Genomic DNA, 27,364 nt, shown 5'->3' with positions numbered 1-27,364 from the left:
CTGAAGACACAAACATTTTTATGTTCATTATGAGCTTTACAATTTCTTTTCCATGCATTTATTTCCTGACTTCTATTTTTTCCAAACTGAATGACAAAATCCCTTGGCCAAAATCGTGATGACTGGCTAATTACATGCATTCCTTAAAAAGGTATAAACTTCCTTAAAATTGCTAAAAACTTCTATGTCTATTGTATATGTAGAAATACATACTAGTGGAAACAATGAGACATAATCTTTATGGTATATTTGGGGAATTTCCCAATTCATGATATCCCAAATAGTTCTCCAGAAGTATTAATTCCTCTTGGGTTTAGACTATTCATCTCAAATATCTCTCATCTCAAAGAGTTTTCTACAGAGGGACCCCCCCCCTTTTGAGTATGAGGGAGAAAATCCTTTGCTGATCTCACCATTTCTACCGCACTGGAACTTGGCATCTTAAAGTAATCCGGAAGCTCTGAATCATCGGGTTGTAATTCCAATTCTGAAGTTAAACAGAAAGAGAAATGTAGAAAGTTCAGAAAACAAGTGGTATGTACAAGAAATTCAAAGGTGGTAAGGGTTATTTGTCCTTCTTTTCAAATTAGGCACATTAAAAAAATAAAAATGAAGGCTGGAAAGATGGCTCAGACATGAACGGCGAAGGCGGAAAACAAAGAGATAAGGAAATGAAATGAGACAGACCTGACAGTGCAGGACTGTGATCTTACGGCCTGAGAGGCAAAAACCAGAGAATCTTAAGTTCAAGAGCAGCCTGGGCTACATTACGACACTTTCAAAATTAGTAACAGAAAACAAGGAAAAGGGAGGAGCAGGGGGGATGGCTAGTTGGCAAATCAAGAAGACAGAGTTTGAACCCTACATAACCCACTTTGAAACACCAGGAATAGTGATAGATGCTAATAATCCCAGTACTGGAGCAGCAGAGAAAGACAGATTCCCTCAGGCGCATTGCTCAGCCAGCCTCACCCAGTTAGTAAACCCTAGGTCCGTGACAGGCCTGGTCTCAAAATAAAAGGTGGAGACCACCTTGTTACCAAACTTGAAAATCTGAGTTCAAGCCTTGGAAATGAGAAAACTGACTCCAAAGTTATTCTATGACCTCCATAGGTGTGCTGGGATGTGTACACACACACACACACAGACATGCAGACAGACAGACAGACACACACACACACTCTCTCTCCTACATGTGAAAGAAAGTAACTGCACAGATTTAAGGATTCTGTTATGACAAAAATTTAGCGACAGAACTGCTCAGTGGGTAAAATGGTTGCCTCACAGGCCCTGACCCTGGGCTCAATTCCCAGTACCTCCAAAACAAAAACAACAAAAAGCTGCAATAAAAAAAAAGAAAGAAAAACAATAAAATTAAAAAAAAAAGTAGAATCAACATTTTATGTATTACAAACTGATCCTACAGCAATTACAGCAACAGGAAAGTCAGAAAGGTCTGGGAAAACAGTTAATATTGAAGGAGTAAACTTAGGAAATGGAACACATAGTGTTGTAAGACCACAGCTATGCAAGAATAGAGAGAAACAACAGATTATGTAAAATGGAAGATATCTCAAACTCTGAGAAAAATGGCTCTAATCAAGTTGTAAGAAAACTTGATTATGGTTGATAACAATACTGAACTCAAACGGATTTCTACATGCATACTCACGTTCAGGAACTGTAATTTCCACCGTCTCCAACTCTTCTTCTTGTTTTAACCAGGGGGTCGGACTAGGAATGAAGAACTGACATCCTGTATACACAGAAACATGAGTGGAAGAGCTTCAAAAAAAAGATGACAAACTTTCATACGGCTAAGGAAATCACAGTTCAAATGGAAGCAAGGTAATCTTTCAAAATGAGCAAAAATACAAATACAGGGGAGAGTGGGATATAGTTTAGTGGTAAATGCCTGCTTTACGTGCCCAAGGCTCTAAGAGCAATTTTTAGCACCATAAAAGCAAACACAATGTTCCTATTTCTGTGTCCCAAAAAGGATCCCTGAAAGTCAAATGCAAGTTAATATACACTTTCAAGAGGAGCTGCACCTCAAGGATAGAGAATTTACTAGCATGTCACTACTAGCCTGAGATTTCATCTCTGTCCGTCCCCCCCCAAAACAAGTCTACTAAGTGGTGTATGAAACTTGAAATCTCATAACTTGGGAGGATGAGGACAAAGAACTCCAAGTGTGAGGCCAGCCTGGACTATACACAGAAGATTTTATTGCCAAATAGGAGAAAGTCACAATGAGGGGGAAAAAAAGAGAAAGGAAAATGGTAAAGAAAGTGGAGAAGAAAAAGGAAAACAAAAGAGTAAGAAAAAAAGAAAAAGACAGATGTGGTGCACACCTTTAATTCCAGAAGAAAACAAAATTAGAGTTCTCAAAAAAGAAAAAAATGGCTAAAAAATATCTTTTTTAAATGTCCATTATTAGGAAGGATCTGGGAGGGAACAGTGATGGGTAAAATAGAATCAAAATGCGTTACATGAAAAAAAATTAAATGTTTAGCATCGTTAGCATTGAAGAAATGCAAATCCAAATGACTTTGAGATTTTATCTTATCCCACTCAGAAAGACAAAGATCAGCAAATAACCAGTACCAAGTGCTGAAGGGGAAGAGGAGAAAAGGGAGCCCCATCCACTGCTGGTGGGCTGCAAACTGACACAGCCACTATGGAAACCAGTGTAGAGAACTCTAGAAAAGCTAAACTAAATCTACCATATGACCCAGCTAGACCACTCCCTGGCCTGTGTCCCAGGACTTCAACTCCTACTCCACAGCAGTTGCTCAGCCATGTTCAGTGCTGCTCTGTTCTAGGAAGTGGAATCAAGCTAAATGCCCTTTAATCAATGAAAATGGGGTCCACAGAACTATGACAGACATGTTCTGCTCTCAGATCGGAGGCACCCAGATGAGTACACAACCTGGAGCAGCTGTAGAAACCAGGAAAGTAGAGAGGAGCCTTGCTGGAGTCAGGAGAGTGGGGCAGCAACAGAGAGAACAGAATTTAGGTGATATGAAATGGGAAATAAGAAAAATGGGGGAGGGAGACTATACAGAAGGAGAGAGGGTAAAATAACAGTAAGGATATCTGGAAAAGCTTTAAGGAATCATAATATTGACTACCTAAAAATACCCATTGTACACCTAAGTTGGTGTGTATAATATAGGTTTAAATCAAGTTTTCCCACCTGAACTGACAATACTCCCTCAAATAGCCAAGACCATCTAACAAAAACTCAACATCGGATATGAGAACTTTTGAGTTGTTGAACAGGGTTGTCCAAGAGACTTCAAAAACACTACAGATTATTGTTGCTGCCCTTGGTTGGCCCATAAAGGCAGAAGGTTAAGTCCCAATTGCTGATGACACCAAGCGCCTCAGACACAAGGCCCATGGCCCTGATCCAGAAACGACTTTGCAAGCTTCCAAAGCGCAAGCAAATGAGTCCAACCCAGCTATGATACCTCTGAACCACAACAACAACCAGCGCCGCATGATAACCGTAAGGACAGAAAAGTGACACGCTCGCCCTGGAGGTGACAACAGCTCTCTCACTGGCCTTGAGACTCCCTGAGAGTAAATCACACCTAATACTGGAAACTGTGGATCCTGCAGAACCTACAGTCACCACTTAGCAAATCAGCATAATCCAACTGTATTCTACATATTTGTCTTATATCCCACATATAAGGATAGTCCTCACCCCCAAAGAGACTTCTCTTTGAAAAACAATAACCCATCAAAATGCTGATGTCACAATGGATACAGCTATAAAACAACTCCTGCGCCTAAGGTTCAGGAGACATTTCTACATTTTGGAAGAAGAGGATCAGAGACTTTGCTGTAATTATATCTTTTAGTAATGTCAGAAGTTACACCCATAAATTACCAAGAACATGACTGTCTAAATGAGCTGGTCAAGGAGAACTCCGACAGGCTCATATGGGAGGGGCTCAAGGAAGCTCATGAGGTCTCAACCCCACATAGAGAACTACAGACAACCAAGGTATGCTAAGATGGGGAGAAGACCACAGCAATCGGTTACCCAATCAGTAAACCTGAAAATGTAAATAAGTAAAACTATGCAGACTTTGTAGACTGTAATTATATATTTAGGAATACACATACACACACCAACAATTAATGAAAAGAGACCGTGAATTTGAAGGAGAGTGGGGAGTATACTGGATGGAGGAAGGGGAGAGGAAAGAAAGGGAAAAGAAAAGAACTGCACTGTGGATTACTATGTATCATGGTAAGAACTGTATTTGTTGGAGCTGGGAACACGGCTCGTGATTAAGAGGGTTTGCTGCATAATTACAGGAACCTGAGTTCTGATCTCAGAAACCCACATAACAAGCTGAGCATGGTCTTGAATATGCTGTAACTACAGTCCTGTGCGGGTGTGCGGGGTAGACAGGGTTGATAGGGCTGAGTGGCTGAAAACACAAGAGCTCTAGTTGAGGGAGAAAGCCTGCCTCAAAAGAATAAGGCAGTGAGAGCAGAAACAACAAGTGCCCCCTCTGGTTTCTGCATGACAGCATGTGCCATGTGCGTGCTTACAAAAAGTCAGTTTGGGGTTTGGTTTTTTGTTTTGTTCTTTCTTTTTTAATTTTTTTTTATTATATAGTCGTGGTTTCTTAGCCTGGCCTGAAATTTGTTATATAAACCTTAAAACTCAGAAATCTACCTGCTTCTGCCTCTTCAAGTGCGGGAATTAAAGGTGTGAGTCCCTCGACCCCACCAACACACAAAAGCAGTTTCATTTTAAAAATTGCACCTGTCATTCCATTATACTCATAACTAACACGATCAATTCCTAACACATTAAGAAGCATGCAGTATGTGCCTGTTTCATAAAAGGTAATGAGGAATATGGCAGCCTTACCTATGGAGGTCAGGTTTTCATAGTTCTCCAGCATCACCTCTCTGTACAGGTTTCTCTGAGTCAGGTCCAGTAACGTCCACTCATCTTGGGTGAATTCCACAGACACATCATCGAAGGTCACTGAATCCTAAACCATCACACACATGTTGGTTTGAGTCTTGCTAGTACTCAATGGAAAATTAGGAAGGTGGACCTAATACCTATCCATGGTTCTCAGATCAGCCTCAATCCAGCTGCAGGAATCAATGGCCCCAGGAACTCTCTCTAACCTCACTCTGCTGACCTTCTCCTGTCACATGATTTCAGCAGCATTTCCTAAACATGACTTCTACCAGCATAGCCAGACAGACGCTCTTCTGGCCCTACTGTCTCACTGCAGTATCTAATAAGCAGACCATCTGAGAAAAGGGTGCTCTTGCCAGTCTTATCATATGCCAGAGCACTCAAGAAAACAAAAAACATATAGGTAACACATGAGGCTCAGGGTTAGTAAGTAGAGGTCTGTGATAGGGGAGGAAGGCTGAGACTAGCCAGGACTATTGAGTTCAAGGTTAGGCTATATAGCCAGACCTTAAATAAAACAAAGAAATAAAAAGATTACCTAGTCAATTGGGGATACAGCTTAGTGGTAAAGGATGTGCCTAACATGGCTAAAAAGGCTCTGCTTCAATCCCCAGCCAAGCAAACACAGTACGCAGCAATTACAGAAATGCTAGTATGGTTTGCAAGGTAACATGTCACCAATATAAGGCTCTGCTCCCTAGGAAAATTTATCAGACACACTTTAGCCCCTAGGGAAAATGCATTTCCTTTAAATCCTGGAGGGTGAGTCTGTCTAGATTCTAGACTCCAGAAGGAAGAATATCTAGATCACAGATGAAAAATTCTATTTGGTAGAATGATATTCTTTCTTTTTACCTGGTAACAATTTGCCTGGTTGTCAGTCACTGTCTCTTCTACCTCTGTGTTTTCTTCATAGATATAGATAGGCTCTCTAGAAAGAAGGCCTGATAGGAAAGAAAGACGGCATCAAATCCCACAGCCATGAAGTCATTCCACTCTAGTATGACATTCCCCTGTCATCTGCACACTCATCACACCACATAAATACATGTTCCTACCAAGAAATGCCAAAGCACTTCCGTCTCCTCTGGAGTCAGGGAAGCAGGCTAGGAACTGTGCTACCTGCTGAGGAAGGGAGTGTTCTCACTTAGTAGAGAAACTTAAGGTGTGAAAAAAACTGACTCTGGGGCTGGTGAGATGGCACCATCAGGCTAGTCTGAGTGCTCGGACCTGATGCCCAGAGTTTGATCCCAGGATTCCACAACAGAAGGAGAAAATTGACTCCCAAAAAAGTCCTCTGACTTCCACATGTACCCTCACTCACACAAATACATACACACAATAATGATTAAATAAAACAAAAAGTAAAAAGAAAAACATGACTCTAAATTGCCCCTGGTGACAGAACTCATGACAATTATCCAGCACCTCTTCGGAAAGCATACACACCGGGACCCTAAATCACAGACACTATTATGTGACCCATTTCAGCTCTTTGTGAATGATTCAACACACAAGACTACTGAAGCCCTGCCCACTGGACTTTGCTGTACAGGAGAGACCTAAAACAGTCTAAAAAAGAGCTTCAACAAGGACTTACCATGGGACAAATCAATGGCTGCCATCCCGTGATGCTGATGGTGAAATGTGCCTGAACACTCCCTTCCCTGAGGCCAAGATCACTTCGGGACAGCTTATGAATCTAAGTGGACAGAGGCAATCTCCATTCCTCTTAATACAGGGTTATATGGAGTCCTGTTCACATCAATCATTAATCAACAACATCGAACGTCAGTCAGCAAACATCACACAATAGTGCTCACTCTCTGCAGATAATATATGTGAACCCACCAGCAAACATCTACTTACTAACAATAGCCATACTCATTTACATTTACCAGTTTTGTCAGAAGTTGCGCTAGCACCTTTACGTATCTAGCTCCCATGTTATCATAACCATCCTACACAGCAGATATCAGTAGATGTTACCCACGCTAAACACCCACATCCAGGCAGCACTAGTCTAGTATTACCTGCTTGGAAATGAACCGAGTTGATGAAGCTGAGTTTGTCCAGAAAGTTTGATTTCCTATGACCACTATTGATCCCTAACATGACCAAACATGGGCCCACCACAGCACTACTCAGGATTCACTACTCCATATGTAAATGACTACTTCATAGCTATATACTATGACTTAATTTTAAAAAACTAAAACTGAAATGTTTTTAAAAATTAACATGACTGCTATTTGACAACTCTTAAGTATGTCTGGTGCAAGGCCCGATGCCACACACTTGATACTAGCACTTAAGAGGCCAATGCAGGAAGACTGTAAGTTAGGGCCTCACATAAAGATACCAAGTTAAGAAACAAAAAATGGGGAAGTAGGGGTGGCGCATGCCTAAATCCCAGCACTCGGGAGGCAGAGGCAGGCAGTTCTCTGTGAGTTTGAGGCCAGCCTGACCTTCCTGGACAGCAAGGGCTACACAGAGAAACCCTTTCTCAAAAAACAAAAACCATGTCTCAAAAAATAAACAAGAAGTTTGGAAAACCCTTGTCTATTTGAATCTATCTTACTTTTCTTTTCTTTCTTTTTTAAGGAAAATATCTCATATAGTGTGTTATAAGGGCTGGCCTTGAACTCACCATGCAACTTCTGATCCTTCTACTTCTAACTCACAGCTACTAGAACTGCAGATGTGTCCACCATGTCTGGTTTATGTGGTGCTGGGAACTCAGGGCCTTGTGTATGCTAGCCAAACACTCTATCATGGGGCTACATACCCAGTCTTGTGTGTGACTGTAAACTGTACCCAGGGCCTCATGTAACCTAAACACATACTCTACCACTAATCTATACCCCCAGGTTCCAAATCTTTTAAAACTACTAACCTCATTATCATAAACATAAATCAAATGTCTGGAAAAGAAAGTAAGCATCTAAATTTTCTATTATGTACTAAAATGGTATTTTCAATATACGGGTTAAAAATAAAAACATTATTACAAATAATCTTACCTCTTCTATTTCATTTACTGTAGGTACTGGAAGTTTATTTCAGGTCTGGCTTATTCTTTAATTCTTTCAGCAAATTATTAGGAAGTCCTATTCCTGTGGTAGGCATGAGCAGAGCAGGGAAGGATACAGAAAATATCCTGTTCTGTAAAGATCTAGAAGTCCTATGGGGAAATATAATCATAACATAAGTGCTACAGGGAAAACCAAGCAGGGGAGGAGAAAGTCCTGCATATATACACACAAAGGAAGCACAAAACTGCAAACTGGTTTGGGACAAGATAGCAACACAGAAAGAAAACTAACACTGGCTGCATCATCTTTGACAAGAGATTAGAATAAGAATTGACAGGGATTTTGCTTTTTAAAGGAACTGAGGGCAAGAGAGATGATTCAGTGGTTAAGAGCACTGCCTGCTCTTCCAGAGGACTTGGGTTCAATTCCCAGCACCCACATGGCAGCCCACACTATCTGCAGAACACACCCAACATTTGCCTCTGACCTCGGCACATACACACACACACCATACACACACACACCAACTCAGAGCACATTTCAAGCACTACAGTCTTGGTTGGAAACACTAGAATAATATATACAAAATAATAAATGCCCTTTCCTGTTCATACTGGTACAGAGTCAAGGACTGGCCAGAATCCGCCCAGCTCTTCAGTATGCAGACCTTTTAAAGTAAAGAGTACCAGGTATTTTAGAAATAAAATAAGTATTAAGTTTGCCTTTTTCTTCTCTATTCAGCCTCCCGCCCAACAGGAAGATGTGGTTGGCCTTGAACTCAGTCCTGCCTCTACCTTCTGAGTGATGGCATAGACCGAAGTCCCTCTTCTCATGATGCTAAACCACTGAAGCTGAATCCCCAGCCAGAGAGGTTGATGTTTTTGTTTTCAAGGTTTTTTTCCATTTCTTCAACAATTTCCTTCATTTTTTCTTTTATTGTTACCTTATGTATTTTAAAGATTAACACTTTAAAAACACACACAAAAGCCCATGAAAACCAGGTATGATGGGGGAGGCTTTGCAAACCTTTCAAGACAGAAGTAAGAAGACTTCAAAGCCAGTCTGAGCCAAATAGCAATAGTTAAACAAAACAAACCCAGACCTGTAATCCCAGCTCCTGGGGCGGCTGGAGCAAAAGGACAGGATCAATGATAGGATCAAAGCTCAAAGCTAGCTTGGCTACGAAATGAGTTCAAGGCCAGCCTGGGCAAGTTAGTGGGATCCTGTCTCAAAAAGAAAAAGGATGTAGCTCAGTGACACAGCCCTTGCCTAGCACATGTCACACCCCAGGTTCAATTCCCAGTATCCAACCCCCACACACACATAAATAAATAAGGGCCAATGAGATGGCTTGGCAGGCAAAGGTTCTTACTGCTGAATCTCCCCATGTCCCACATGGGAGACTGAGGGAGCTAACTCCTTACTGCCACATGCACACTGGCGTACGTTCTCTCCCCACAAATGAGATGTTGTAGATCCAACAGAACACATCTTACCTAGTGCTCTACACAGTGTGCTTCACTGAACCCTAAGAGTCCCATAGCCCATTAGCCACCAACAAAATCCACCCTCACAAAATCCCTATGCAGCTTACTCTCTAGTTGATCCCAAACACTAGACTAAATAATGTCCTTAAAAAATCACATTTAGACTCCAAGGACAAACAGAGCCCACTACAATTATCCCTAGAATCTTGACCTTTGATCCCTTGCTAACCCATGCTGGGGCCTCTCAGATACAGAAAGTAGCAGCGCTCCTTACAGTGGGAAAGACACCCAGTAAAATCAAATGAACCACAATATCATCTGTGGGTGACTGAGCGGCACTGTCAACTATGGCTCCTGTCTTGGGAGGCCGAACACATGCTTTTAGCTGCCAGGAGCCAATGTTGGGATAGAACGTAAGGGCTCATGCATGGCAGTAATTACGTTCCCACAATATCCCCAACCACGGTAGGCTTTGTTGAGATATTATCTTATTCCATAGCCCAAGCATGAGCATACCTCACAACACCCACAAAATAAATAAATGGAAAAATTAATTTTGTAAGTCTTTAAAGTAAAAAAAAAAAGGCTCTTTTATTTACTTATATATGTGGCTGTACTTGCCTGTGTAGGCATATGTGGAAGCCAGAGATTGCTATTTGGAATCTTCCTCTATGGCTCTTATTTTTTGAGACAGTATTTCTTACTAAATTTAGACCAGACTGTATTCTAGACTGACAGTGCAGTGGGCTCCAGGAGTCCAACAGTCTCTGCATCCCTCTAGCACTGGAGTTACAGCCCCACATCACCACACCCAACTTATTTTTTTAACATGAGTACTAGGGACTCAAACCCACCCACGTTCCCTGCTTGCAAAGCCATCTCCCCAGTCCTCAGATAAAGTCTTTTAAATGTGCTTAACACTCAGCTCCACCATCTAAGGCCTGCCAGGTATGATGGTGAACACCTGTAATTCCTGCACAAAGGAGGCTGAGGCAGCCTTGGCTACATAGCATGACTGACCCAAAATAAATAATAAATTAATGAATTTTTGAAAAATTTAGAAGAAATACTACAAGGCTATTAGTGCAATACACAAACTCTAACAGGACAAATGACAACCATGATCAATATCAAATGTTTCAAGAGAAAACTAGGGCACTGGTCAACATATTGTAAACTGGAGAGTGAGTCTGCATGAGATCTTCGAGGATCACTCTGTCATGACCAAAAAAAAAAAAAAAAAAAAAAAAAAGACTTATACTGGAGAAATGATGTGAACTGAAGATTTATTCACAGGTGCTAGAGAGAAACACCATACAGAAAAACAGGGAACCACACAGAACAGAGGAATTGTAGCAAATTGGAGGACAGCTGAGAGAAAGTGAAGGCCTACAGAAAGGTTCATGTCAGAAGCACGATTCCTAAAGCTGCATGTTCAGAGGCAGGGTTTGAGACTGACGGCTCCAGAAGGCTCTGACCTCATCAGTGTTTCTGTCACTGTGAAGAAACATCCCCACTGAAGTGGCTTGAAGAAAAATGTATTACAGCTCACAGTTCTAGAGTACAGCTGACCCTGGCCAAGGCAGCTGGTCCCACTGCGTTCGCAGTTAGGAAGCAGGCGTGGATACTGCTACTCAGTACTTTCTTTCCAGTCCAAGACAGAACCATGCTGTCTATTCAGGGTGCCCCTGCCCAAATCTGCCTGATCTCTCCCAGGTATACCCAGAGGCTCATTTCCTTGACAATTTTAGGTACTATCAGGTAGAAAATCAGTATAAACCATCACAGACAGCCTTACAGAAAGATGGTAGATATTTCCTGGAGACCCAGCTGGAGGAAGTAGGTCACTGGGGACTCCCTTTGATGGGTGTGTCTTGTCCTTGGCCCCCATCCTGTGGTTTTTCCTGTTCTGGCTGCCAAGAGGTACAACACAACCTCCTTCACCACGCTCTTGCATCTGGATGCTCAGTCTCACCTAAAGCCTAAATCCACAGGGCAACCAGATCACGGACTGAAACTTCTAAAACAGTGAGCCTAAATTTATCTTTCCATGAGAGCAATGTGGCACATTTCTCTCGCATTTCTGTCACTGACAAACACAGGAGTCTTCCTGGGAGTCTGGGTGGACCATGTGTGCAAAAGTTGTGGAGGGATTTAATTGATAATTAGGTCACTATCGGTGGTGGCAATGAAAACAACTTGAGGCACAGACCGTCCTTATCACACTAGCACATCTGAGAGACTTGCCTGAGGGATACTGAGGCATCAAAAAAGTATGAAGGTTTTACAATGAGCAGTTAGAAGCACTGGCTGCTCCTCCAGTCACTACGTGCTAACCCACACAGTGGCTAACTACTAGCTCTGTAACTCTAGTCCCAGGGGATGAAATGGTCTCTTCTGGTCTCCATGAGCACCATGTATGCAGTGTACAGACATACATCAAGGCAAAATACTGTACACATAAAATAAAGGCTTAAAACAAATGTATAAGCTGTGCAGTGGTGGCGCAGCCTTTAATCCAGCATTTGGGAGGCAGAGGCAGGCAGATCTCTGTGAGATCAGGCCAGCCTGATCTATAAGAGTTAGTTCCAGGACAGGCTCCAAAGCTACAGAGAAAATCTACCTTGAAACACACACACACACACACACACACACACACACACACACAAAAAACCCACAGAACAAAATTGTACAATGTGGGGGGAGCGGGGTCTGGAGAGAGGGCTCAGTGGTAAAGAGTGGCTGTTTTTCCTAAGGAACTAGGTTCAATTCCCAGCACCCACATCAGGCAGATCAAAGGAAACATGACACTTTCTTCTGGTCTCTGCAGACATCTGCACTGACATGTACATCTCTACATGTAATTAAAAATAAGTCTTAAAAAAAATTTTATAATGCAAGTGGCCAGGGATATACCAGTTAGTGGTACTTGCAGAGAATCACAAAAGCCTGGATTACACTCCTAACACTATGTAAACCAGGCACAGCAGGACAAACCTCTAGTCCTAGTACTTAGGAGGTAGAGGAAGGAGGATGAGAAAGTCAAGGTCATCCTCAGCTACATAGTTCAAGACTAGTCTGGGCTACATGAAGCATCATCTTTAAAAACTGAAAGTTACAAAACAAGTTGTGCCTGGAAGCTGAAAAGCAAGATTGACTCTGAGGCCAGCAAGAGGAAAATAAGAGATGCTGTCACAAAAAAGGAAAATAGGTAGAACTCATTAGCAGAACACTTGCCTAGTATTCTTGAGGCAGAGGATGTCATGATCAGCACCACAAAAATATACAATGAAAGTATACAATAAACTATGCAATGCAGCTGCCAGAGATGGCTTAGAGGTTGAAAGTATTTGCTACTCTTCAGAAAGATCTGGGTTCGATTCCTAGCACCTACACAGCATCTCACAACCATCTGTGACTTTAATTCCAGGGAACTTGATACTCTTCTGGCCTCTGAAAGCACTTCATGCACAGACATACATGCAGGCAAAACACCCATACAAATAAAATTAAAATTTTAATTAAAAAATTAAATGTATTCTTCACAATGTATTTAGTGAAGAATAAGAATAAGAAAGGTGGTATGGAGGGATCTCTTTGGACTCAAACGAAAGTCACACTCTTAAGCTTCCAGGACACCCTGAGCTTCCTTGACCAGGGAAGCATTATGACCACTGGTTGTTCAAAAGCATTTGCTGTTGTCACTAAACTCACAACTATTAAAAAACTCAGGGACAATCTACTGTACAACACAAAAGCCATTACCCCACACAATAGAAGTGTGTGCTAGAAATACAGGTCTCAACACACCATGTTGTACAACACATCCACTGAACACTACTAACAGGTGAGACAGCCAGTGCAGGGTGTGGGTATGAGTATGTGTGTGTGACTACACGCAAGACATGTGCACATGCTGCAGCCAGAGGAGAATGAAAGGATGTCCTTTGACCGGTGTATAGACAAATACACGCACACACACAAAATAAGGAAGTCACCTTTGGCTAATGAGTGAGTTCTAGGCTAGCCTGGGATACATGAGACCCTGTCTCCAAAAAATTAATTTTTGTATCCTTAATAAATCCTTGTATAATTTTCCCCAGGTACAGACTACATAACAACAAATTAAAAGGAGGAATATGCAATATGGCTCAGTAAGGAAGAAACCCAAAAGTAGATGCACATGCCCACTCTCACACATACACAAAGAGAGGGACACACATACAACTTCGGGAGGTGGTGTTTGAGATAGGGTCTCACTACATAGCCTTGGCTGGCCTGGTACCCACTACGTGGACCAGGGTGGCTTCGAACTCATAGATCTGCTTGCCTGTTCCTGCCCCCAAGCACTGGGATTAAAGGCTACAATGCCTGGCATAAATTAATAATTTTTGAAGAAAGATTTACTTTGCTCAGTTCCTGAGGGATCAGCCAGGGGTGCTTGGTGCACATGCTTGGGCAGAATATCACTGTAGCAGGAGCATCTGGGAGACAGGCAGGAAGCAGAGCAACACAGTAACAAGAAGCTAAGGCAAGACACAACCCCCAAGAACATGCCCAAGCCTTTCTTCAGTGAGGTCCCATCATATTCCAAATGGTTACAAATGAAAACTTTGAATCCATCAATGGATAAAAGTATTCATTAAGCTGAAACCTTCATAATCTAATCCTCTCTGGAACCACCCTCAGAAATACGCAAGCTGTGCTCATTAGTCGACTGGACATCACTTAATCCAGCCACACTGACAGGCTCCCTTCGTCTTTGCATGAACACAGCAGTTCAGGAGGGATTTATGCTTGGCTACATCTCCCTTAACACAACATCCACCATGCTCATCCATGTTGCCGCAAACGACAGCTTTCTTCATTTTAAACCAGTCGACAATCTCCTTTTAGGAATTCCAGTTTTAACCAGGCAGTGGTGGCACAGGCCTTTAATGCTAGCATTTGGGAGGCAGAGGCAGGAGGAGAATCTTTTTGAGTCCGAGGCCAGTCTGGTCTTCAGAGTGAGTTCCAGGACAGCCAGGGCTACACAACAAAATCATTGGGGGGCAGGGGGAAGTCCAGTTTTAAATGACAACAAGGCAAGAAAGCACAGGCTGTACTGTAAGCTTCTCTGGCATTTAGCTTATATGACTTTGCAGACCAAGGAAAGCAGGGTACTGTTAACAGTCTCTGACAAGGACCGTGAGCAAAGTCAATGGACAGTTTTCAGGTAACATGGACCAAATCTGTGACACCTTCTGGATGAAGCTATTGTCAAAAGGAAAATCTTAGCCATGTCATATGATAAATGCTGAAAAACCACAAGATATCAATATGCCAAATGGCTGAAATTTCCTAAAATTATTGAGGCACCTGACCCACCAAGCCACATATTTGGTCATGTGACAACAATCGGCCATCAACAGAACAGTACAGAAAACACTGCACTCAAGCTGAGTGTGGCAGTGGTGTACACCTATAACCCAAGCACTCGGGAAGCTGAAGCACAAGAATCGGTGCCAGCCTGATGACTACGCCAAGACAAAGAAGACACTAACTGGGCTGATGTGACTCAATGGCAGCATGCTTGCCTAGCATACATGAAGCCTTGTGTCCCTTCCCTAGCACTACAGAAAACCAGGGGTAGAAACACGTGCCTATAGACTCCACACTATGAAGGTAAAGACAGGAGGATCAGGGGCTAAAGGTCATCCTTAGTGTTCAAAGATGGCCCGGGCTACATGAGACCCAATCTCCCACAAAAAGGAAGGAAGAAAAATTACAAAACCCTAAGGTCTGTCACTCCAGCGAGCACAGGTAAACTATGAGAACTCGTGGCAGACTGTGTGATGGACAGCTTAGCACTTGTTTCAGATGTGTTGTTCCCAAACATCAGACAAGACCCACTTCACTTCACCTGTCACATCAGCACCACCGGGAAGGAGAGCAAAGAGACAAAGGGCCCACCCAACTCTGGAGAGCTCTATTACCAGAAAATTATCCCAGTGCTGAGAGCTGAGGAGTAGGCAAAGCATATGCCATGCAAGCACAAAAACCTCAGTTCAAATCCCCAGAAATCATGCAAAACCCAGAAGCAGCAACAGCAGCATGAATGTCTGTAATCCAGGGTGCCTACAGGAAGATGGGAAGTAGAGACAGAAGCAGCCCAGAAACACCAGAAAGCCCACTGGACATAGTGGAAAAACAGACTCAAAACAAGATAGAAGGCAAGGACCCACAGCTAAGTTTGCCAATCACACACATTCATACATACACACACACTCACCCGTATACATATATACACACCCCACACGCACCTACACACCCATATATATAGATATATATACACACACCACATGCACCAACACACCCATATAACATACATACATACACATATATACATATATATACACACACACACACATAAACAGACACACACGGAGAGTTTTTTAAGTGAATGGATAAAATATATAGTTTTAAAAAAATCCTCTCAGTAAAGAACCTCAAACAATGTTATCTGCCTTGCAAGGAGGCCCATCATGAGGAGTTGCCAATCATTCGTCAAGGGTACAAAGACCAAAATGGTGATAAGGACATCTGTATGAACATGGGGGCCACACTTGTAACTACAACACTTGGATAGCTAAGGAATTCCAGGTCAGCCTGGGCAACAGTGAAACTGTCTATCTGTCTGTCTGTCTGTCTGTCTGTCTGTCTCTCTCTCTCTCTCTCTCTCTCTCTCTCTCTCTCTCACTCACACACACACACACACACACACACACACAGAGCAGATTGTGACCTGCTGAATCCCATCGCAGGTGATCTAAGAGAACCCAATCACTGGGTCAGGAATGCACTCAGTGGCAGAGTGCTCATCTCCCAAGTTCAAGGCCTGGGTCAGCCTCAGCACAGGGGAAAAGCAGACTGAATTGTTTGCAATGTACCTTGGAATTCCTCCTTCTACTCTAACTAGTCCTTCACCTCCCTGGAGGAGAATCCAGAGTAACTTAACCCCTGGGACTCTTGGAACACTGACACACCCAAGGGGCTGGAATTGTTCCATGTGTGACAGCCAGAAATCTCCCCTGCCAAGATGAACTGCCAGAGGGGCCTAAAGGGACCAGGCAGCTTGAAATTGTCCTTATCATCTTCCGCATATTCCACTTGGGGGATCCCAAGGAACTAGCTGGGTATATTGACAAAGCTCAGAGTTGTGGGCCAGGGAGACAGATCAGCAGGCAAAGGTGCTTGTGCAAGGCCTAATGACCTCTCTGGGACCCACTGGGAAGAGAGAAATGATTCCTTAAAAGTTGTCCTCTGACCTCCAGAGGTAAGCTGAGGCATATCCTCTAGACATACAAAAATAAAATCTAATTCTAAAACACTGTAAGGGTTCCTAATACTAAGTCAATCAAGACATGTATAGATTGCTGACTGAGTAGGTTATGGAGGAAACAATTTAAAAACTTCTGGCAGCATCCATGAGATTCCTGTGTCCACACTATAAAAGATATGCTCCTGTGTGTAAAATGGAAGCAAATGCCTTTCCTACCAGTACAATTTGCCAAGTTCTAAACTGGAAAAAAAACCGAACAGACAAATATGAGTAGCTGCTCTGTGGTAAAACACTGATTCTCTGCAGTAAACAGAAAAAGTCAAAGGCAAGACAATATACAAGAACAGACACACACATACTTTTGCCTCTTGTTTGTTATGTATGTCTCTATGGTTTGCATATGTGTATCCATGTTCACACATGGGGCACTGTTATCAGTCAGGGTTCCCTAGAGGAACAGAACTTATAGAATAAATATAAGGAGAAGGTGTGGCCCAGACTAAAGGTAGATCTTTCCCTCCCCACAAGAGCTGGATTAAAGGTGTTTCTTCCTACCTCAAAAGAGCCAGATTAAAAGTGGGTGTTCACACTTCAAATGATTTAATTGAGAAACATAATCCCTTGGGGCTGGAAAGATGGCTCAGTGTTAAGAACACTGACTGCTCTTCCAGGGGACCTGGATTCAATTCCCAGCATCCACATGGCAGATCACAACTGTCTGTAACTACAGTTCCAGGGGATCTGATAGCCTCACACAGACATGCATGTAGGCAAAACACTAATGTACATAAAATAAAATTAAGTAAATATTTTTAAGGAAGGAAGGAACAGAGAGAAAGAGAAAGAACAGAAGGAGGGAGGGGGAGGAAGGAAGGAAGGAAGGAAGGAAGGAAGGAAGGAAGGAAGGAAGGAAGGAAGGAAGAAAATTCCTTCACAGGTATACCCAGCAAGAAAGAGAGAGAGAGGGGCTGGAGAGATGGCTCAGAGGTTAAGAGCACTGACTGCTCTTCCAGAGGTCCTGAGTTCAATTCCCAGCAACCACATGGTGGCTTACAGCCATTTATGAGACCTGGGGCCCCCTTCTGGCTTGCAGGCACACGTGGAAGGAATGCTATACACATAATATAATAAATAAATATTAGAAAGGAAGGAAGGAAGGAAGGAAGGAAGGAAGGAAGGAAGGAGAAAGAAAGAAAGAAAGAAAGAAAGAAAGAAAGAAAGAAAGAAAGAAAGAAAGAAAGAAAGAAAGAAAGAAAAAAATCCTCACTGGTATACCCAGCTTGGGTTTTCATGAATTCCAGATGTAGTTAAGATGACAACCAAGAATTGCCATCACAAACATGCATGTAGGTGCAGGTGTGTATGTTAATGAGGCCTGAATTTGATTATAAAGAGTCTTCCTCGGTTGCTCTCCATCTTATCGAGAGCTTGCTGATTCAGCTAGTCTAACTGCCAGCTTACTCAAAAGATCCTTTTATCTCTGCCTCCTGAATACTAAATTATAGACTGGCTGCCACACCCACCCAACATTTATGTAGGCTCTAGGGATCCAAACTCCATTCTCCAGAACCCAGAAAGGGCTTTAACCACTGACCCATCTTCCCAGCCCAAGATTCCATGTTCTAGTACACAGTGGATGTCCCTGGAGTCCCTGGGCAATAGGATCCAAGAACCCAAAATATGCAGATGATAGGTTTAAAAAAATCATATTATTTATGTATTACACTTATGTATTTCTTGATATGATTATCATCACCAGATTACTCACAATATCTAATACAGCTTTTAGAATGTAGCGCCATTGGCAAAGTACTTGCCTACCATGCATGAAGCCCTTGGTTCAATCACTGGACAGCAAAGCACAAGCCAGTATTGGCATATGCCTGTAATCTCAGCATTAGGAGGTGTAGACAGAAGATCAGGAGTTCAAGATTATCCCTGGATATTGAGTTCAAGGCAAGGCTGAGCAACAAGAGAGCCTGACTCAAAGAACAAAACAAAAAGCCCTACTATAATATACATGCTATGTGGTTGTTATGCTATATTAAGAAAATAGTGATAAAAAGTCTATACTTATACAATATTGATGCAGCAACCACTGAGCCAGGAAAAGATAGCGGGCGGCTGTAACCCAGCACTTAGGAAGCTGAGGAGGGAGGAGTGCACGTTCAAGGCTAGCCTAGACTACTCGGTGAGTGCCAGGACAGCCTCAGCTACAGAATGCGACTATTTTCACCCAACATACCTGCACACCCACTCCACCCCAAAAAAACACCTCATGGGTGTGGTGATGTACGCGTGTAGGCCAGCATGCAGGAAGAGGACAGTGAATGTGAGGCTATTCTGAGCTGCAGAGCAAAACTCCCTCTCAAAAAAAGATGCAACAAATGCCTACATCACATACATCAAACAATGTAACACTTTCTTCTGACATTGAAGGCTGAATCAGGACTTTACATGGCATGGTCTCCCCCACAGAACACATGAGTACACATGAAATTGGCTTTAAGCCAAGAATTTTTGCCTTCAGTTCTCTTTTAGATTCAAGGAAAGAAAGGTATTCCTCAGATGACACTGGAAATATGTCACCTGGTCATCTGAACAGTGTCTAGCACCAAATATCTAATCAAAAGGCAATGGGGCACTAACCCACTGGCTACAGCAATTGTTACCAACTAACAAAGGAAATCTGGAGTCCAATATACTCCCATGGTGCATAGAGTTACAACTTAAAATAAAACAAAGGAAAGGGGCTGCAGAGATGGCTCAGTGGTAGGGAGTGTGCACTGCTCTCAGAGAGAATAGGAGTTCAATTCCTAGCACCCGTGTTGGCAACTCACAACTCCAGGGAGATCCAACTCCACTGGCCTTTGGAGACACACACCTAAAAATCTATAAAAAGAGAAAGGAAGAGAATGAACATATTCTTGTTAAAGGAAATATGGAAACAACTGAAAAGCAACCACGGTGGGAAGAGGGATAAAAGCCAGGGGGTGGCACACATCTGTACTACTAACAACTGGGAATCTGAGGCAGGAGGATAGGAACTCAAGACCAGTGAAAGCAACATGGCAGGAGCTGCAGTCCTTTCCCACTGTTTTTTTTTTATTTTTTTTTATTTATTAAAGATTTCTGTCTCTTCCCCACCACCGCCTCCCATTTCCCTCCCCCTCCCCCAATCAAGTCCCCCACCCTCTGTCAGCCCAAAGAGCAATCAGGGTTCCCTGCCCTGTGGGAAGTCCAAGGACCCAAGTAATAATTGTCCAAACATTCAATCTCTCTTCCATTTTTCTTTGCAAACACTGGAGATTAAATGTTTTATTCTCCTTTTGAAACAAAGTCTCATTATATAGCCCACACTGACCTCATGCTCACAGTCCTACCACTACCAGGTTCACCTAATTCAGCTCTCACTGCCATTTCTGATATTGGGGATGGCCTCCATGTGCACTGAGAGTCAACCCTCTTTTTTACTTATTTTGAAACAGTCTCCCTAAGTTGACTAGGCTGGCATTGAACTCAACATTATAACCCTTGATGGCCTTGAATTTTCAGTCTTCTTATCCTACTTCCCAGTAGCTGGGATTACAGGACTGAGTCACCAGTCCTAGCTCTAATTTAATCTCTGGGTAATAACAACTACTCACTCGGAATGTGTCTAAACATGAGGATTAATGAATATGGTTTGTGATAGTGATATCATGTCTACAGGAGACTGTCCTCACTCTGGGGAAGAGTTACAACTTCCTTTGTTATTTTCTTAGCTAGAATATACTTGTTTATTACTATTAAAAATGTCAAATACACGCAAAAGAGTCGAACAACCCCATTACGGACTGTTGCAGTATGCCTCAAGTTTTCCTTCAACACATGCTTTAGTACAACACTAGTTCTCTCCCCTTCCACCTTTGCTATTTGCTATGTAGCTCAGGCTGGCCCCGAGCTGCACCTGCCTATCTTCCAGGTGTTCATCATCATACTCAGTCATATGAGATTTTAAGTCAATAGACGTGTTAAATACACTAATTAGTAAGTATACACATATTCTCTTTTTATTATTTTTTTAAACAAGTGTTTTCTAATCAAGTCAAATCCATGACTTGACAGAGGTTCTTGTGCGGAGGTAAGAAATGTAGCTTAGCAATACAGCACCTGACTAGCATTCACAAGGTTCTGAATTCCAAGGGTAGGAAAAGGAGATGTCAAAGAAACTCATCTGTGTGTGGTATCTATCACTGATTTATTCCTCCAATTAATTTTAAGATGAGTCTCCTGTCTCCACCTACTGACTCCCAGAATTTCAGGAATATATACTATAGTCAAGTGTACACAGAACTAGAAATCGAACCCAGGGCAAGCAACCTGTCAGCTGAACCTTATCCCCAGCTCCCACAGTTGTTATTCACTGAATACAATTTTAGATAACAATTGTGAATATTTTCAACAGTATTCACATTTAAGTAATATTTAAATAATAGTTTTATACTTTTATACTAACACTATAAGGTCAGAATATTCAAACATTTAGCAGATACTCCAACAGCTGGAATTACTTCTTCACTAAATTCTGTCACCAGTGCAATGTGCACAACCTTACAGCTGTATGGGAGGAACTCCTCACTAATTTGTTTGTTTGGATTTTCTGAGACAAGAGCTCATGTAGCCTAGATTTACCTGGAACTCAGGATGTCAATCAGGCTGGCTAGAACTCGGGATCCTCCTACTTCACCTCCAAAATATTCGCATTACAGGTGTTTACTACCATGCCTAGTTTTCCTTTTTTTTTTTTTTTTTTTTGACTCATTTGACACCATGAATTTTTTTTTGCTTGTTTTTCGAGACAGGGTTTCTGTATATAGCTTTGAAGCTTGTCCTGAAACTCACTCTGTAGACCAGGCTGGCCTCAAGCTCACAGAGATCCACCTGCCTCTGCCTCCCAAGCGCTGGGATTAAAAGAGTACGCTACCAGCACCCGGCTGACACCATCCATTTTCATTCTGTCCCTTAAATGGCAAATATAGAAAATAACATGGATATTGTCAAGCCAAAGTATAAATATCCCTTGATATTTCCAGCTACACCACACCGGCAGGGGAGTTTTCTGGTCATTTACCCTGGAGGGGTTCCAACTCGTGTTGGTATCTGTAAGCAGTCACACAGGACTGGTTCCTCCTGTAAGCAGAACTAGAACATTCATTCCCCCAGGGAAATTGAGTCCTACTTTGGACAGGGGAAATCTGAGACAGCCTAAAAACCACTCAAAGAGGATTTGACTGTTTAGGAACAACATTTCCTTTAACTAACACAGGTGAATTTTCTACCCTGCTTTGTTTCATTGTTGTGATTATTTTATAGGTAGGTATGAGTGTTTTGCCTGCATGCATATCTGTGCACCACTTGTATGCCTGGTGCCCGTCAAGTCCAGAAGAGGGCACTAGATTCTCCTGGAACTGGAGTTACAGACGGTTGTGAGCTGCCATGTGCTGCTAGAAATCGAACCCGGGTCCTCTGCAAGAGCAGCCAGGGTTCTCAACCACTGAGTCCCCTTGTCCATTTAGATAGGGTCTTGCTATATAGCCTTGACTGGCCTCAGACTTGCAGCAATCCTCCTGCCTGTCTCTGCCACTCAATTGCTGGGATAAGACTTGTGTACCACCGAAGAAAACGAGTGGAATTATTGTCAAGCCTGAGACTGACTCTCAAGGCTCTCTCCTGCACTGCACGAATATAATTACTCACTGCCTACCATGCTCTCTACCGCCTACTTCCTTCTCTTTCAACATGGTGAGTCCTACACCCTATCATCTCGCCTCAACTTAAAACTCACTTGTCTTGGAAATTAATATGATCCAAATACATTAAATGAATTAAAATGAATGCATTAAAATGTCAATGAAACTCATTATTTTGTACAATGAATATATTCAAGTAAAAAGGTATATGGAACCATTACCATGGGGGGAGTAAGAGAAGCACAGATGACTGAATGTGTGTAGGCATTTGCCACCAAACCCAAAGGTCTACAGTTCCCTGAGTTCAATTCCCAGACCCACAAAATGGAAGGAAAGAATGGACTCTGGTAGGTTGTCTTCTGACCTCCTCACACACACCACGGCACAAACATGCACTCATGTGGACAAAATAAAACATAGTTTAAGAACTTAAGTAAGAAGACTGGGGATGCAGCTCAGTGACAGAGCACTTACCAAGTCCAAGGTCCAGGGTTCAGCACCACCCTAAGGCTTTTGTCTCTGGTCCTCTCTCACACACAAATGTGTGCACACAGATGCACACACACGGATGTGCACGCACACATACACACACACACACACACACACACACACACACGCACGCACGCGCGCATACATTCACTCACTTTTAATTCTTTTATGTACTCTCATATACCAATAGGATGTATTAACTCAATAGACTATATTTTAACTTCCAAAACGCTGATCAATTTGTAAATCATTTATTCTGGGTTTTGAGAACAAGCTTAGGCTAGATTTCTTTCCCTACCCCCTCCCCTTTGTAGTGCTGAGGATGAAGCCCGAGGCCTCAAATATTCTAGGCAAGAGCTTTCCCACTTCACTCACTCAGCCAAAGCATCAATTAGTCTACCAAAAAAAAAAAATTAAAATGGAGAAAACGTTTTGCCTTTTTTGTTTGCTTTTCTGTTGTTCCCTCCCCGCCCCCCGAGACAGGGTTTCTCTGTAGCTTTGGAGCCTGTCCTGTTACTCACTCTGTAGATCAGGCTGGCCTGGAACTCAGGTCGGCCTTCCTCTGCCTCCCCAGTGGTGGGATTAAATGCACACGTGCAACACCACCAGCCAGCTAGAGAATTTTTTTAAACAAACAAAAATGTCTACAAAAACAAACCATCAAAATATACAGAGAAATAGGGGAAATACACATCTTCTGAAAAAGTTAGCATAATGAACATCACTGCTCTAGGTTCAAAGATTCTAAAAGCCATTTGAAATTTTCATTGTAAGAACCTTGAAGATGGGAACTGAATACATAAATGACTTATCGCTTATGAGCACGTACTGTTCTTCCAGAACCTGAGATCTGATTCCCAACACCACACCAGGTGTCTCACAACCTCCTGGAACTCCAGCTCCAAGGACCCACGCCTTTTCTGCCATGCTGGGACAGTGCACTCAAAGGCATAAACCCACATCCCATATATATATATATATAACTTAAAAAAAATAACTAAAACTTAAATATACTAAATAAACAAGAAAAATGCCTTAGAGAGGTATGGGTTTATAGCTCAGTGCCAGAGAGCTTACCCCACATACACAATGTCCTAGATTCACAAAAACAAAGAAACTTTGAAGAGATCTTAGATGCAAAAACACCCGATTTTATAACAATAAAGAATTCTGATTTCACACAAAGAAGATTTTATTGTTTTTAATTCTTATTGGTTGAGACATTAACTATTAAGGTCTTACTGGGTAGATATCTTCATTATTTTAGAAGATGCATTATCCATTCTTTCAAAGTATCATGCCCGAAATTCTCAACTTATTTCAAATAGTTCACCATAAAACGTTTTCTTTTTCCTTGAAAAAAGCCAATCAGTACTAACCTAACAAAGCCTCCATTTTTTAAAGTCTGCAAGGAGGCACAGGCCTACAGCGGTCAGACAATAGCTAACTATTTGGGCTGGGGTGTAGCTCAGCAGGAGCGAGCTTAGCATCATGAGGTCCCGAGTTCCACCTCCAGCATCAAATGAGAGTAACTTGGTAGTCTTACTTTTCTTTGACACAAAGAGACCCGTGTAGGGTCTATGTACGTCTATATTTACATACAGATAAATGCATCCTGCAAGTTACCTTTTTTTAAAATCAGAATGCAATGTGTCTCAGATAAACAGATGTCCCACAAAAGCGAAATTTTTGGATAAAACATTCCTTTCCACAAACACACACACACACACACCAAAAGAAAAAAAAAAGGCAAAAAAGAAAGAAAAAGAAAAAACGAGGAAAGGGTTGTCCTCACCCACCTTTCGGCCAAAGCTCGGCTGCAGCAGACAGAATCGCCCCGTCCGAGATCGGAAGATGCAGCGGCGGATCTGTGATGCCAATGGCGGAAAGTCTATTCTTTCTGGGGAGGGAAGGAGAGAAAACAATTCCACAAAGGTTACTTTGCACAGGCTTTAAAAGAAAGGTGGATGCAAACAGCTCAGGGCTGCGTCGTGATGCGCACTCGGGCCGCAGCACCTGGAAGGGCTGCAGAACCCGGAGGACACGCGGCCCCGCGAGCATAGCTCGGCCCACCTTCCCGCCCAGGCCTACCTAGTCTTCTCCCTCCCGGTGCCTGACCCCGCACCCGCTCACCGAATCCTCCTCGAGCTGAGAGGAGAGCACCCGGACAAGCGTCGAGAAGGTCTCGGAGCCCCGAGAAAAAGGGGGGGGGGGTAGTGAGTATGACGTCACTTCCGCTTCCGGCTCGGAGTTATCGGCCACGTTGGATCTCTTCAGGCCAGAGGGAAAAAAGCTTGTTTGTTCTCGCGTCTGGGCAGTCGCACCTTTCTTCGGGTGGGCTCGAAAGGGGAGTTGCGACGGAAAAAGAGCCGAAAAGTAGCCGTGTGAAGCGAGGACTCGAAGGGCGGGGCGAGGGGCGGGCCCAGGCCGGGTGTGCCGCGGTTGATGGCGGACCGGTGGGGCGAGGATGGGGGTGGGGACGCCCGATGGAGATGCTGCTGACAAAAGCTTTTCTGTCGGGCCTCTCCCTCACGCTCGCGGTGCCCTTAGCCATGTTGCATAATCTGCCAGCCCAGGAAAAATGATCTGTCTGGCCCATTCAGCCACTGCTGTTCCCAGACACCTTTCTGTCGGTCTGTCTTTGTGTGCCTGGACACCGTGCTTACACCCAGTCGTTGTTTCCGTTGAGTTTTCAGGATAAAAGTACACGCCCTCCCCCACCCCCACCCCCACCCCCATCCCGGGCTCAATTTGTGGAGCCCCTGCCTAACATGCCGGAAGCCCTGGAATTTATCTCCAGCACGGGGAGAAGGTGCACGTCTGTCATCCCAGTACTTGGAAGACAGAACGAGAGATTCAAAGCAATCCTCGCTGCATAGTAAATTCCAAGTCAGCCTAGGATACGTGCAACCCTGTCTCCAAAATCATAAGTGATCTTTTTGTAAATTCTGAGTCTTTTGAACTTTGTTTTTTTTTTTTTTCTTTTGAACTTTGTTTTTTTTTTTTTCCCCTCCATCCGACGTGGCTTGTTTTGACTCTGGGGCGTGGGGGGTGAAGGCGCGCGTGTGGGAGGCGGGAGGGGGGGAAGAGGGTAGGCGCACGTTCGCGGTGTGTGCGTTTGCAGTGTGTGTGTGTGTGTGTGTGTGTGTGTGTGTGTGTGTCCCATTGAGTCAGGGGAGTTTGTAGCCCAGGCCAGCCTCAAACGTCGTAGACTGCCAAGGGCTAACCCTTCTAAGACTCCGGCCTCCGGATTTATAGGGTATACGGGTATTAGTGTATGGTATTCAAGGAGTCTGCCAATAGAGCATCCGCCACTCCAAGTGTGAAGTTTTTTATTTCTTGGAATTTATCAAATGAACCAGTCTTTCCTACTTTACAAAGTGATGCTGGTAACATGCGTTCTAAAGTTGTGCCGCAAGGCTTTTTTTCTCTCGGTATCACAGGTGTTCACGAGGTGGCCCTCTGGAAAGTTACGAACACTGATTCACTGGCACGGGTTTTTTTTTTTTTTTTCAATAATTATTAATGAGGACTGAGAAGACAGTTTGGTGGCCAAGTACTTGCCCCAAACACTCAAGTCTTTAAGTTCACTCTCCACTACTGCACTTTTTTTTAGTTTCAAGTTTTTCGGGAGCTGAAGAGGCCTCACCCATTAAGAGCATTTGCTGCTCTTCCCAAGGACCAGAGTTCACTTCGTAGCACCTACTTGATATGTCTCAAATCGCCTGTAACTCCCGCTCCAGGGGTTTGGTATCATCTTCTGGTCTCTGCAGACACGCACTCATATGTACATACACACAAATAATAAAAAATAAATTTTAAAAAGATTTTCATAGACGTTTCTGCAATCCCAACACACTCCAGAGACTGCAGCAGGAGGATCAGGAGTTGTAGGCCAGTCCGGGATTCATAGTGCGTTCGAGACCAGCCTGAACACTGGATAGTATTTCTACACATACAAGCTGGTTGCACTAATTTGTATCACCAGCAACTCGAAGCACAATAAACGCCCCATTCCTTGAATGAATAAACCAATGAAAGAACACTGAGAAAAAGACTACTCTCGAATTCTGAGGAAGTGCCTCAAGGAAAGCTGTGTACTTGGAAACTGTTGTATTAAATTAGAGCTCTTGGAGGTCAGCCTAAGCTACATAGTGAATCCCTGTCTATAAATAAATAATAAAATTGTGTATGTGTGCTACAAATACAGCTCACAAACATGTTGGATTGGTAACTATTCTGCTGTCCCCGCCCATCTTTTTTGTATACAATAATCAGTTTGTAGGAGGAAATTTGTATTTGTAAAGAATATTTGGGTTCCTTGAAATTTTAGCTAA

General features: G+C 42.9%; 1 protein-coding gene across 6 annotated transcripts in view; it reads right to left on the bottom strand.

Moving 5' to 3' along the window:
* The window catches only part of LOC126490560 (zinc finger protein 561-like), a 38,070-nt gene extending 12,771 nt beyond the window's left edge, over positions 1 to 25,299 (bottom strand). For 4 of the 6 annotated variants that reach the window (XM_050125573.1, XM_050125574.1, XM_050125575.1 and 1 more), the window contains exons 1-8: positions 25,161 to 25,299; positions 24,827 to 24,927; positions 7,987 to 8,147; positions 6,564 to 6,718; positions 5,819 to 5,907; positions 4,901 to 5,027; positions 1,673 to 1,756; positions 414 to 487 (exon numbers count right to left, since the gene is read on the bottom strand). In XM_050125573.1, the coding sequence (XP_049981530.1) occupies positions 414 to 487; positions 1,673 to 1,756; positions 4,901 to 5,027; positions 5,819 to 5,907; positions 6,564 to 6,588 (399 nt within the window). In that variant the 5' untranslated portion in view covers positions 6,589 to 6,718; positions 7,987 to 8,147; positions 24,827 to 24,927; positions 25,161 to 25,299. The remainder of the gene's footprint in view (positions 1 to 413; positions 488 to 1,672; positions 1,757 to 4,900; positions 5,028 to 5,818; positions 5,908 to 6,563; positions 6,719 to 7,986; positions 8,148 to 24,826; positions 24,928 to 25,160) is intronic. The other 2 variants (XM_050125577.1, XM_050125578.1) reach the window with 2 other exon arrangements.
* Between the last annotated feature and the right edge of the window lie 2,065 nt (positions 25,300 to 27,364).

The sequence above is a fragment of the Alexandromys fortis genome, unplaced genomic scaffold (genome assembly GCF_014885135.2).
Source record: "Alexandromys fortis isolate MF-2015 unplaced genomic scaffold, M_Fortis_MF-2015_v1.1 scaffold_242, whole genome shotgun sequence".
Classification (NCBI taxonomy): domain Eukaryota; kingdom Metazoa; phylum Chordata; class Mammalia; order Rodentia; family Cricetidae; genus Alexandromys; species Alexandromys fortis.
Note: the sequence above shows the minus strand (reverse complement) of the source record. Positions and strands in the feature narration are given on the sequence as shown.